At 63.6% G+C, this 13,281-nt stretch overlaps 2 protein-coding genes across 3 annotated transcripts; one reads left to right on the top strand and one right to left on the bottom strand.

Moving 5' to 3' along the window:
- Positions 1 to 415: 415 nt before the first annotated feature.
- On the top strand, positions 416 to 7,952 carry NCAN (neurocan). Of its 2 annotated transcripts, none has more exons than XM_090125916.1 (14): positions 416 to 495; positions 1,392 to 1,793; positions 2,429 to 2,603; positions 2,677 to 2,804; positions 2,893 to 3,186; positions 3,259 to 4,038; positions 4,122 to 5,189; positions 5,604 to 5,720; positions 5,824 to 5,937; positions 6,083 to 6,241; positions 6,355 to 6,437; positions 6,517 to 6,661; positions 7,338 to 7,520; positions 7,619 to 7,952. In XM_090125916.1, exons 1-14 carry the CDS (start codon positions 423 to 425, stop codon positions 7,843 to 7,845), a joined length of 3,948 nt encoding a protein of 1,315 aa, XP_089982042.1. In that variant the 5' UTR covers positions 416 to 422; the 3' UTR covers positions 7,846 to 7,952. The 2 variants fall into 2 exon arrangements, with proteins under 2 accessions (XP_089982042.1, XP_031460010.2); XM_031604150.2 differs by having other exon boundaries at positions 7,615 to 7,903.
- A 1,210-nt stretch (positions 7,953 to 9,162) lies between these two features.
- HAPLN4 (hyaluronan and proteoglycan link protein 4) lies at positions 9,163 to 13,190 on the bottom strand. The gene is made up of 5 exons (XM_031604129.2): positions 13,091 to 13,190; positions 12,211 to 12,316; positions 11,587 to 11,949; positions 10,768 to 11,070; positions 9,163 to 10,070 (listed from the first exon to the last, which is right to left on the bottom strand). Exons 2-5 carry the CDS (start codon positions 12,314 to 12,316, stop codon positions 9,733 to 9,735), a joined length of 1,110 nt encoding a protein of 369 aa, XP_031459989.1. The 5' UTR covers positions 13,091 to 13,190; the 3' UTR covers positions 9,163 to 9,732.
- Between the last annotated feature and the right edge of the window lie 91 nt (positions 13,191 to 13,281).

The following is a 13,281-nucleotide window of genomic DNA, read 5'->3' as shown; positions in this document are numbered from 1 at the left end:
GTGCCAGTGCTCGATAACAGAGCTGGGGAGCCAGCATCCCTCCCGGGCTGGAGAGCAGATGATTTAGAAAGCTCTAATCGGTGCTGCGGTAAAACAGATGGATGGGAGCTTTGTGCTCCAGCTCGACTCCAGCAGCCGGAGGCACCCGCTGCATGTTAATGCTGGAGCAGAGCGAGGGCTGCACCTGGTGCTGGGGGGGCCCCATGTGCACCCATACCCCTATAGTGGAGGTGTGGGGATGTCACCACGTGTGGCACCAGGAGCAAAACTGAACTCACTGCGCTCGTGTGCCGCTGCTGAGCAGAGCCAACGCTGCTCCCGTGGCGCCTGGGGGGACGATGTCACTGCATCCCCACGGTGATCTGTGGAGCACAGAGCCGAGAGGCAGCGAGCAGCCGACCCTGCTCTCTTGCAGGTTAAGGATGGTCCATGTGATGGGGGATGCCGGCTGCTGGCTCCTGCTTGGGCTCACCCTGCTCCCCATCGCTGTGCTGGGTAAGTGGAATGCGGGGATGGGTGCTGTCCCACTCCCCCTTGGCTGTAGGGTGAGGAGGAGCAGGGCTGGGAGAGGAGCAGGGAGTCATCTCGAGTCGCCAGCACTCAGTGGCTGGGGATGATGAGCCTGCAACAATTAGCAGCAGTGGCAGCAAGCAGGGAACGACCAGCAATAAGGAATACTTACAGGGAGAAGCAGCAGCTCGGTGGGGGTTGGGGCTGCACGGTGCCCACACTGTGCCTCAGCCCCGCAGTGGGATGAAGAAGGGTCGGCAGGGGATTAGTGAAGGAAAAGCCCCCCGGGTGGCCATGCTCCCCCCGCGCTGGGATCCCTTAAACCCTTAATCCCGTTGCTTGGCACCCCCCTCTGAGCCAACCCCCATAGCTGGCTTTGTGCATCTCTGGGTCTGCTTTGCATCCCCACCTTCCCCCCCCGCCCCCAGCAGCAGGCCACCCATGTCCCCATCCCTCACGGCAGGGACACAGCAGCATTCCATTGCTGTGGAGCTTTCTGACCCTCCTGCACCCCCGAGGCAGGAATGGGCTCGGGGTGAAGCTTTGCGGGGTGGGAAGGCAGTGGAGAGCAGCACCAGGATTAGTGACCATCCCCAACTGGCTCAGCACTGCGGGGAGCATCCTGCATGACCCCGGGGGGAACTGAGAGTGATGGGATTTATGGGAGCGTGGCCAGGCCGAGCAGGATTAGTGCAGGAGGAGGATGGAGGTCTTTTCCAACCTCACTGATTCTATGAACCTAGGAATCGCTGCCACACTTTCTCCCAGCTTGAGGGTGGCTTCCCCTGGTGCCACTGAATGGCAGTGCAGGGAAGGAGCAGCCCCTCTCAGTGCCCCATTTTGCAGCCCACCCCCGTGGTGCCCCACACCTCTCCCCACAGGCTCCCAGGACGATGGGAAGGTGATCCACATCAGCCGGGTGCAGCACCAGGCGGTGCGAGTGGGGCTGGGGGAGCCCGTGGCGCTGCCCTGCCTCTTCCTGCTGCATCCCTCCGCCTCGCTGGGTCCCAACGAGCCCCCGGACCCCCCTCGTGTCAAATGGAGCAAGGTGCGCTCGGCCAGCGGGCAGCGGGAGGACGTCCCCATCTTGGTGGCCAAGGACAACGTGGTGAAGGTGGTGAAAGCCTACGAGGGTCGCGTGTCCCTCCCTGGCTACGCCCGTGACCGCTACAACGGGACACTGCTGCTGCGTGCTGCCCGCGCCAGCGATGCGGGGCTGTACCGCTGCGAGGTGGTGGCTGGCATCGATGATGAGCAGGACCTGCTGCCCCTCGAGGTGATGGGTGAGTTGGGGGGGCTGCAGGGCAGCTGTGAGTCCTGCACCCTGTCTGAGTTGTGCGGTCCCCGTGAGCCACGCACCCCTTGGATGCCCTACAAGCAACACGCAGCACGTGTGGCTTATAGGGGATGCATGGGATGCATGTGAATAGCACGTATCTGATGAGCCGTGTGTCCTGTGTGAGCTGTAGGGTGCATCCTCTGCAAGCTGTGCATGCTGTGAGCCATTCACCTCATGCAAGCCATGCACACCCTACAAGCTGTGTACCCTATGTGAGCAGTGCACTCTGTGTGTCCTCTGCAAGCTGTGCATGCTGTCAGCTCCCCCTGAGCTGTGCAGCCATGCAAGCCGTGCACACCCTACAAGCTGTGCACTGTATGTGAGTTGTGCACCATATGCAAGCTGTGCATGGTTAGATGTTGTACTGATATGCTTTAGTGGGGAAATAGTGGTGGTAGGTGGATGGTTGGACTGGGTGACCTTGGAGGTCTTTACCAACCTTGGTGATTCTGTGCTGTGCGCTCCCTGTGAGCTGTGCACCCCATGCAAATCTTGCATGTGAAAGATTCACAGCCCTCTTCTGCAAGCTGTGTGCCCTCATACCCAGCCCACCGTGTGAGCAGCACTGCTCCTTTCCAGGTGTTGTCTTCCACTACCGCCCCGCGGGCGCTCGCTATGCGCTGACCTTCGCTGCTGCCCGCCGTGCCTGCATGGACAACTCAGCCATCATCGCCTCTCCCCAGCACCTGCAGGCTGCTTTTGAGGACGGCTATGACAACTGTGATGCAGGCTGGCTGGCCGACCAGAGCGTGCGGTAAGTGCGTGGCACGGGCACACCTCATCACTGCTGGCACAGAGCCGGGCACCCAGCACAGCCTGTCCCGCAGGTACCCCATCACACTGTCCCGACCCGGCTGCTATGGGGACCGCAACAGCCTCCCCGGGGTGCGCAGCTACGGGCAGAGGGAGCCTGGTGAGCTGTACGATGTCTACTGCTACGCACGGGAGCTGCAAGGCAAGGAGCAGTGGGTGATGCGTGGGACATCCCTTGGTGCCACCGCGGGGATGGGGACGGCCGTCCAACGCGCCGTGCTCTCTTGCAGGGAAGGTGTTCTATGCCACGGCCCCAGGGCGCTTCACCTTGTCGGGGGCACGGAGGCATTGCTGGGGCCGTGGGGCTGCGTTGGCCACCACGGGGCAGCTGTACCTGGCCTGGCGTGAGGGTCTGGACCAGTGCGACCCGGGCTGGCTGGCAGATGGCAGCGTGAGGTACCCCATCCTGGCTCCACGCAGGAAGTGTGGTGGTGAGGCGCCGGGCGTCAGGACTCTCTACCGCTTCCCCAACCGCACGGGTTTCCCCCCACCCACCTCCAAATTCGATGCGTACTGCTATAAAGGTAACAAGGATGGGCCTCGGGGCCACCGCCGTGTGACAGACAGCAGCTCACCCTCATCCCCCATCCCTGCAGGGGACGTGGCAGGTGCTCCTGATTCTACTGCGGAGCAGAGGGAACAGGAGCCGCTGGGCAGTGACAACGTGCTGGTGGAGCGTGAGGACATGGCCACCTCTGGGGACAGCCCACGTGCCGGTGTCCTGCGGCAGCTGGGGGCTGCAGGGCCCAGTGGTGCTGAGGACGAGCAGTTGCAGTTGGCAAGCAGTGTGACAGCAGCGTGGCGTGGTGACATCCCCGGGGGCAGCATTACGGCCTCTTCATCCTCTCCATCCTCATCGGTGTGGCCGCTTGAGGATGAAGCCCTCAATGCAGTGGACCAGGCACCACGGGGCTCCACACAGGAGCTGTTTGGCAGCAGCCCGGCGCCGGCACTGCGAGAATTCCCTGACCCCATGGAACCCCTGTTCACCCTCCATCCACAGACCCAAAGTCCAGCCCAGGAGATCACCAGCTCACCACCAGCACCACCAGCTTTGGGGACGGTCCCCATTGTGGCAGCAGAAACCCCCAGCACCCCAAAACAGAGCAGCTACGCTGGGCTGAATGGGCGCTACTTCCAGCTGCAGCAGCAGAGCCAGGACCCCTCGGTGGCCCAGGACCCCACAGTGGTTGATGACCACACAGTGGCTGGGGACCCAGTGGGGACAGTCACCCAGGCCCCCATCCTGGCCCTGGAGGTGAAGGGGGCTGCAGCCAACGCAGTAGAGACGTGGAGCATCACCCGTCCCAGTGCTGAGAGCCCCCATAGAGGAGGTCCCTATCCACTCTCCAACGAGGTGGAGGAGATTGGCCACAGTAAGTGATGCCCAGGGTGGGGGGGTGGCGTTGGTGTGCAGCCACCCCACCCAGGGGACCCCACAGCGCTCTATCTTTTGCAGAGCTGTTGGCACCATCCACCATCCCTGTGCCTCCCTCCCAGAGGGGTTTACCGCAGTGGAGCCCCTCTACAGCCCCACATGGTCCCGGGGACCCCACACGGACATCCCTGCCATCATCCCCACCCACTCCCATGGCTCCCAGTGACCCTTCCCACCACCAGGACGTCAGCACTGGGGGGGCTCAGCCCCGCGGTGACTCTCCTCAGCCACCTGCAGATGTCACCGAGGACTTCTCTGGGGATGCTGCCCCCAAGGAGGATGACAGCCCCATCCCTCCGTGGCCCCCACTGCCCCCAGCCCCACTGGTGGCTGAGGGCCCCGGAACAGCTGCACAGCCCAGCAGTGACAGCGGTGGGGCCCTGGGTGATGGCTCATTGGAGCGGCAGAGGAAGGCGGTGACCTTTGTCCTCCCACCCATGGGGCTCCCTGGCAGCCCCAGCCCCACTGCAGCATCTTCTCCCCATCCGCAGAGCAGGCTGAGCCCCACAGATCCCCAAGGGGCACTTGAAATGGGGGCTGAACCCACCCGTGAGCACCTGGATATGGGGACGGGGCTGCAGGACGAAGCAGCCATCAACGCAGTGGCTCCAGATGTCCCCTCAGCTTCCCCTACAGACAGCGAGGTGACCCCACGGTTGGGCTCCGAGTGGCCATCGGAGGGCAGCGGGCGGCTGGGGGACGGCCCTACAGCCGCCCCACAGCACCCAAACCCCTCTGAGCCAGGGCTGGAAGGAGAGGAGTATCCCCCACACCCCCCAGAACCCCAATGGCCCCCCAGCCCCAGCGAGGAGGACACCTCAGAGGAGGCAAAGAACAAACCCCCTACCAGTACAGCCACCCACCCCCCAGCACCCCCTGACACCCACTGGCCGTCACCCACCGCCCCCCACCCATGGGTGCCAGATGGGCATGAAGCCCCGAGTGCAGGACCGCTCTTTGAGCCCACCACGCCGGGGGGGGCAGGGGGGGCTTTGCTGCTGGATGCCGACAGTGGGAGCGGCGAGGAGCCCGTGCTGGAGGAGCAGGAGCTGCTGGTGTGGGCAGACAGCAGCAACAGCAGCCAGCATGGTGAGCACGGGGCACAGGGAGCCGGGGTTGGGTTTAAGGCAGAGGTGTCCAAATCGTGGGGTTTGGTGGGGACTTTCACTGGCTCTGATGGGTTTTTCAAAGTGAGCTGAGCTATGAACGTGAGCCAGAAAAGCATCCTCCTAAATATTTAATATTTGCGGTCGCTAATAATAATAGCAAGTGAGGTGACTCCTGGCTGAGGGCGTTCAGCACACGCAGCCTTTAGTGTCTGCAAAAAGTTGAAGGTTTCAAGTTTAGAGGCACTGAGAGGTGGAAGCACCTCAGTAATGACTGCCGTGGGGCCGCACTGTCCCCACTGTGCCACCAAGGAGCCGGGTGGGCATCCTGCCTCGTGGGGCTGTCGGTGGGGTGGGCTGGGTGAAGTGCCCCACTGACACCACTCCCACCCCACAGCTCCAGCTGACCCATGCCAGACCAACCCCTGTCTGCACGGCGGGACGTGCCACGCCAACGGCTCCGTCTGCGGCTGCAGCTGCGCCCCGGGCTTCACTGGGGAGAACTGTGAGATCGGTGAGCGGACGGCCGTGCCATGATGGGGGATGGGGATGGGGATGGGGAGGGCAGGGGGTGCCGGGGGTCTCAGCGTGCCTGCAGCCCCTCTCCATCCCCGCAGACATCGATGACTGCCTGTCAAGCCCCTGCCAGAACGGCGGCACCTGCATCGATGAGGTCAACGCCTTCGTCTGCCTCTGCCTGCCCAGCTATGGTGGCAGCCGCTGTGAAAAAGGTGGGGAGGGTGGCATGAGGGAGAGCAGCCCCCAGACCCCCAGCCCTGCCCCATAGTGGGGTGGGGATCTGAACCCAGGAGCCCCCATACACCCCGCGTGGTGCCCGTCCCTCTCCCCACCCCTGGTGTCCCCGCATCCCCGCAGACACGGAGGGCTGTGACCACAACTGGCACAAGTTCCAGGGCCACTGCTACCGCTACTTCTCCCGGCGGCGCTCCTGGGAGGACGCAGAGCGCGACTGCCGCCGGCGCGCCGGGCACCTCACCAGCATCCACTCACAGGAGGAGCACGGCTTCATCAACAGTATGGGCACGTTGTGGGGAGGAGGAGGGGGAAGGGAGCAGCAGCACCCCCGGGTGCTCCCCAACCCTGTGGATGCCGGTGCTTGGGGCCGCCTCTGATGCTTTTCTTGCCAGGTTTTGGGCATGAGAACACCTGGATCGGGCTCAACGATAGGATTGTGGAGCAGGACTTCCAATGGACGGACAACACTGGCCTGGTGAGACCCATGGGGTGGCTCCTCGTGGGGTGGGGGATGTGGGGTGCGGGTGCTCTCAGCCTCCCCTGTTTCCCACCAGCAATATGAGAACTGGAGGGAGAACCAACCCGACAACTTCTTTGCGGGCGGTGAGGACTGCGTGGTGTTGGTTTCCCACGAGATCGGCAAGTGGAACGACGTGCCCTGCAACTACAACCTGCCCTACATCTGCAAGAAAGGCACAGGTATTGCTCCCATCCTTCAGCCTCCGGCATCCCCGTCCCAAATCCCCCAGCATCCTCATCTCGCACCCTGCAGCAGCCCCATCCTTCATCCCACAGCATCCCCATCCCATGGCCCCTGCCTCCCCATCCCAGCACCCCTATCCCACAGCATCCCCATCCCATGGTCCCCAGCCTCCCCATGGCAGCCTCCCTATCCTGCATCCCCATCCTGCAGCCTCCTGGCACCTCTTCATCCTCAGGAAACCTCTCCCGAAGAAAACTCGAGCAGCTCCCCTTAATCTCCATTATTTTTTCTTCCCCTGTAGTTAATTCTTCCCTCTCCACTTTAATTTGCTTAATTTGCCACCATTAAAACTATTAAGCTCTCATTCCTTATCTTGAAAGTTATATTAACCTCCAGCTGTTCGCTGGGAGCGCTTCTCCTGCTCCCGCGGCCGCACGGAACGATGCGCACTCCCCAATAGGGCAATTAATTACCTCCGTAAATCCTCAGGAACACCTCACTGCAGCACCAATGGGATGGGATGGGATTTGTCCTAAGACCATGGCGGGTGTGGGGTGTCCCCGTGTCCCCTTGTCCCCATGTCTCCATGTCTCTGTGTCCCCTTGTCTCCACGTCCCCTGCCGATACCAAGGGTCAGGGTGGGGACTGATGGGTCTCTGTCCCCCCCCCCAGTGCTTTGTGGTCCCCCCCCGGAGGTGGAGAACGCGTTCCTCGTGGGGAAGAAGAAGGAGAGGTACAGCATCCACTCGAGCGTGCGCTACCAGTGTGAGGAGGGCTTCACCCAGCGCCACGTCCCCACCATCAGGTGCCACAGCAATGGCAAGTGGGACCGGCCCAAACTGCTCTGCACAAAACGTTAGTGGGGTCTGGGGGGAGAAGGTTGGGGGGTGGGCTGTAGGGATGGGGGCTCCCTGACCCCCCCACGTTGCCGCTCTTTGCCCCCCGTTAGCCAGGCGGTCGCACCGGGCACGGCGGCACCACCGGCACCGCCACAGCCACCCTCACCACCAGCACCACCACCACAAACCCCGCAAGGAGCGGCGAAAACACCGCAAGCACCTCCGGCTGGACTGGATGGAGGAGGGCCACTACTTTTAGGGCCGGGGAGGCAGCGAGTGTGCGGTCCCCAGGCACCCCAGGAACAGCCGTCCGTGGGACGGGACGTGGTGACGTCCCCTGACCCCCTCCAGCCCACCCCCCACACCTCTTTTATAACCCTCTTTGCTTTAGCTCCTAGGATGCCCGGCCCCGTAGGGAATAGGACCCAGCGGGGGCGGCTGCGTGTGCGTCCCCAGCCCCCCCCTGCATGCCCCACCCCAGGGTCGAGCCCCTGACCCTGCATGGGGATCCCGAAATCCCCGCTGGGTCCTGGGGGGGCTGCCCCATGGCGGCCGATGGCCCCCTGGGCTCTGCTCCCCTCCAGGCTGTGGGGGGGACACGCAGCAGCCCCCACCCATCACCCCACTGCCCCGTGGGGGGCTCCGGTTTTTTAACAGCCCCCCCCCGTCTTCCTGCCCCACCAATGTCCCCACAGCCAGCACGGGGTCCCTGTCCCGCCCTGTGGGACCCTCTGGGCTGGATTTTGGGGTTGGATTTCCCTTTTTTCCGTTCATTGTCGGTTCCCCGTTGGAGTTGGCGTGTGTGTGTATGGCGCTTTCTGATCTCTGCTGTTTGCGATGTGACTGCAGTGTCCCGTACCCCCTCCCCTCTTCCGTGGCATTTCTGACTCTGCGTTTCTGTACTGCTGGACATTTTAATAAATTTTTTTAACAGTTGAGCAGCTCCGAGCCTGTGCTTCGCTGGGGAGACTGCGGGTGTGGGGACCTCGTGGAGGTGGGATGCGCTCCCTGCCTGGTGCTCTCCATCTGCATCCTTTCATTGCTAAATTGGTTTTATCCAACATGACCCTCCTTCACACCAGGGCTGTGTCACTGCCCCACTGCCATCCGTCACCGTGTGACAGCATCACCTGGGGCTCTGGTGGCCCCCAGTTCCCTTCCTGCGTTCCCAGCAGCCACACGTGTCACCTCCTGGCAGCTGTTTGTTGTCATCAGTGCTGGAAGGGCCGTGAAGGTGATGGATGCACTGTGCTCAGCTGTGCCCAGCACAGAAGGCGCTGCTGTGCCCCCCGTGTGGGGGACATGGGGTCCCCAGCCCATGCCCTGCTGTGCCCACAGTGGCTCAGGGGTCACTGCTGGCACTGTGCTGCTGCGGTGCTGCTCCCCACGCTTGGGGCTGGTCCTGATCTGTCAGTGGGGATGGGATGCAGTAGAGATGCTGTAGGGATGCTGCTGGGGAAACCCTGAAACATGCCCAGTTCTTCTGGACCAGGACTTTGGGTACAGAGAGAAACCACGAGCGATGTTCAGTTGGGTGGGAGGTGGGGTGAGTGCTGTCCCACGGTTCTGTGCACCCCAGGGTCCCTTTTGCTGCCCTTGCCAGCAGGCACCAGGACAAGGAGACACGTGAGCCCGGCTCAGCTCTCCGAAGCAGCTGAAGCTTTTATTTCATCTAAGTCCAGCTCACAGCACTGTGGCTGCATGACACCCATTGCTGCCCCTGGCCGGGGTGGGCAGGCAGCTCTGGGCAGCTTCTGCACTAAGCCAAGCGCGAGGGCGAGAGGCTGCTGCCCCGAGTGGGCACCACCTGCATTGGTGCCAGATTTTGGGGCTGTGCCCCCCCTGCTGTGTTACCTGCAGCACCCCGAGGTGGGGTTGGTCCCAGCGCAGAGCTGGAGAGCACAAGGACGCGGGGGTTCAGTCCTGCGTTGCTCCGGCCAGGCTTTTTGCACATGCAATGCGCTGAATTCTAAGCGATGACTTCAGATGGGCTCTGCCAGGTTGGTGCTGGATTTTCCTGCCCAGGCAGCTCAGTGCTTTCTCTCCAGGTGCCTCAGTTTCCCCCCAGGCATCACAGGGCCCGGGCACAGCACAGCACCCGCTGGCATCACCTGAGCTCTTCCAGTTCCACGTGCACAGCCCCAACCCTGGGGGCTCCCAGCGGAGTCCAAGGATGCTCCGCAGCCATGCAGGGCTGGGGGAGCCTCGTGGGGAACCCCAGCACCGCATCACACACGGTTGGGATGCCCCTCACCCTTCTTCTTCTCAGGAGGAGCATCACCAGCCTTTTTAAAGCAGTACACTCCAAAAAGCTTGTACTTCTTGTCCGGGAAACCCAAGTTGCGCACTCCAGGCTCCCGGCCACCGCAGCGTGCCCGTGGGTTGACGATGGGGTAACGGATGCTGCCGTCCTCCAGCCAGCCCGCCTCGCAGCGGTCCAGCAGTTGGATCTTCCAGGCAGCATACAGCTGCCCCACTTTGGCCACGGCCGCCCCGTTGTTCTTGCAGGCCTGTACTGCCTCGGCGTAGCTCAGCTTGCGGAACGTCTTCAGGAAGTAGACTTTGCCTGGGGAAGACGGGGGGGGTGCAGAAAAGAAAAGGGTTTGGGGATGGGGTGCGGCACCAGCGTTGGGTGGAGATGGGGGTGAGCGGTGCTGCCAGGAGGTGTGAGCCTCACATCCATCCCTGGGGGGGATCTGGGCCTCCCTAGCCCAATCCTCATTGGAAGGGATAGAGGAGACAAACGGCCAGCCATGGGGAGCCCCCCTCAGCACAGGCAGATTTACGGGGCTGCGCGGTGCCGCTGGTGCTGGCGGTGCTGCCTGCTATTTATCCTGCCTGCCACCATTAAACAAACATCCGCAGAGCCCCCCCCACACTGCCCTGCCAGCCAGGAGGAATTTACACAGCCCCAGAGCCCTCACGGCTCCAATCTGTCTTGCCTGGCCCCGGCCTCATCCATCACCCGGGCCACTCGCAGCTGCAATTACCTCCATCCCCTGCTCAGCCCACAGAGCTGGGCTGAGAGTCAGTGCCCCAAACAGCGGGTGATGGGGGCACACAGATGGACCCCGGTGCTGGATGGGGGTCCCCACTCCCAAACCCCTCGTGATGTGACATGGGGATGCGCAGCCACTTCCTGGGGCTGGGTACCTCTGGCATCATCCATCAGGACCCTGGCATTGCAGCACAGGGAGAGGACTGGGAACAGCCCTTTCTCTCCATGGGGAACCTCTCTCCAGTGCCTCAGTTTCCCCACTCACCGTTGAGGTTGGAGGTGAAGCAGAAGGCATCGTAGTGCTCGCTCTCCTTGTGCCGGTAGCCGTAGTTGCGCACACCCACCGGTGTGTCCTTGCGGCCACACTCCTCCCGTGGGTGTGAGATGGGGTACTGCACGGAGCCGTCCTGCAGCCAGCCTGCATTGCACCAATCCATGCCCTCCAGCCAGGCCTGGTGCAGCTGGTCGTGTGAGGCCAGGATGCCATCCTGCTGCAGGCACGCCTGCTGAGCCTCGTGGAAGTTCAGGGTGTAGCGGCCCAGGCGAGGATGGTAGGGGAAAATGACGCCTGTGGGGCAGCGAGCGGGGCTGGGGTGTGAGGGTGTCACCCGTGATCCACCCTTCACCCCATAGCAAAGTTGGGGTCACACCGACGCGATGCCATACGGAGCATCCAGGCACGGGGCTGAGCCCCTGCAGCAGGCGTGCACTGAGCATGCAGCACGGCTAACAAAGCTTTTCCCCTTTCCTCAGCATCCCCAGCTGTTCCAGCCTGTGCCACAGCTCAGCTCTGAGCCACGTGCGGCAGCGATGCTGCCACGCGCCCCGGTCCCCCCTGCTGCTTTACGAGGCCGTGCCGCTATCTATCTCCGGCCTTTACGAGCTGCCAGCGAGTAAACCTGGAGCAACAATAAAAGCCAATAACAGATGCAATAAAACACGGCACATGCCGGGACAAACAAGCGGCCGTAAAGCTGAGCCCGACGATGTGGCACCAGGAGCTGTGTCACCCCACGCAGCACACGTGGCCACCGACGGTCCCCACGTGTCCCCGTTCCCATCAGATCCAGCGCCGTGCCGCTACCTTCGAGATCCAGCTTGACCATGCCGGTGTCATCCTCCAGCTCGTTGGTCACCTCGCACTCGTAGCGCCCGTAGTCCTGCAGGGTGACGTTGCGGATGATGAGCGAGGCGTCCCCAAAGCCGTCCTCCTGCAGCGCCGTGCGCCCGCGGTAGCTGCCGAACGCCCTCCTCGCCTTCCCCAGGGCCACAAAGACGTCCACGAAGGCCATTGGCTCCGTCACTTTGGTCCATTTGAGGCGGATCTCGTCGGGGTCGTGGGCCGAGACGTCGTAGTGGTAGCGGCAGGGCAGGATGATGGTGCCGCCCCGGTGTGTCACCACCTTCCCTGGGGCTGTCTGCACCACCACGGCCCCGCTGTCCCCCTCTGCAAGGGACACTGAGCTCAGTGGGGTCCTCGTCCCCAAAGCTGCCCCATGGCAGAGTCAGATGGGATGGAGCTGTGGTGGGGCAGGGTGGCCGTTTGGCTCAGGGATGGGCAGGAGTGGCTTTTGGGAAGGATTCCACTTTTGGGGTAGCTTTGCAAGCCACGGCACAGCTCCGTTGTGCTTCCATGAGCATTAAACCCCGCTCTCCAAAGGCTACAGAGGGGCACCTGCTCCCCCCCCATGGACCCCCCAGCACTCACCCAGGACGTGGACCACCTTCTTCCTTCCCCTGGCGCTGGGCGGCGTGTCAGAGGCGAGGACACCCACCAGCAGCAGCAGCGCAGCCCAGGGCCCCTGGGGACACATCTGGGGGGAGAGCAGAGCCATCAGCACCCACCAACCCCGCAGCGCAGGGAAAGCATCACATCCAACCTCCCATCCCCACAAAGGTCGGGCCCCACCTGCAGGACCCCCGCAGTCCCCCCCACCCCCCTCCCCTCAGTCACAGTGTGCCCATCTCCTGTTCTGGCAGTGCTGCGGGGTGGGGGCTGGATGCCCCGCGGGGACCCCCAGGCTGTGCAGCGCTGAACTCCGTTTCACCCGCTCAGTTACAGCCGGGATGAATATTTCATGGCACGCGCTGCGGGACGGATCTCGTGAGTTATTTATGGCACATCTGGAAACTGAACTGATGGCGCGAGGGTGGGCTGCAGCCCGACACCCCCCCCCCCCCCCTCCGCTCCCGCTGACCCACATCCCTTTCTCTGGGCACAACTCCGCACTGCGTCCCCGTCCCCGTCCCCCCCTCCCCCCTGGTGCTGCGATCCCCCCGTGCCCCAAATCCCCCCCGCGGGCGTCGGACCCCTCCCGGCGCTCAGTGCTCGGGGTCGGTGCGCGGCTGAGGGGCGGGGGGCAGACCCCAGTGCCGTGCAACCCCTCCTCCCTTCCTCCCCCCCCCACCCGTGGAGGTCCCGGTGCGGTGCAGTGTTGCAGTGCGGGGCACTGCGGCGGGAGCTTCTGGGCTGCGGGACGCGGGGAGCAGCGCAGCGCGGGGGGGAAACGGCCAGAACCCCCCTCTCAGCCCCGGCTCCACCGAGTTGCTCCGCACGCGGTGCCGGTACCGCGATGTACCGCACTTACCGTGGCTCCGCGCACCCGTGCGGCGCCGGCCCGCGGCGGGGGGAAGCGGGGGGGGGGGCGACCGCAGGAGAGCTCCGGTGCTGCCGGTGATGCCGGTGCGGCTCCGCGCAGGGGGCGGCACCGGGAGCGCGGCCCGGCCCTGCCCGGCTCCCGGCGCTGCGCAGGGCCGCCGGCTGCCAAGGTCACCGGTA

Source organism: Phasianus colchicus, chromosome 28 (genome assembly GCF_987193195.1).
Source record: "Phasianus colchicus chromosome 28, bPhaCol1.hap1.1, whole genome shotgun sequence".
In the NCBI taxonomy this organism is placed as follows: Eukaryota; Metazoa; Chordata; class Aves; order Galliformes; family Phasianidae; genus Phasianus; species Phasianus colchicus.
This window is presented reverse-complemented; position numbering and strand designations above follow the sequence as displayed.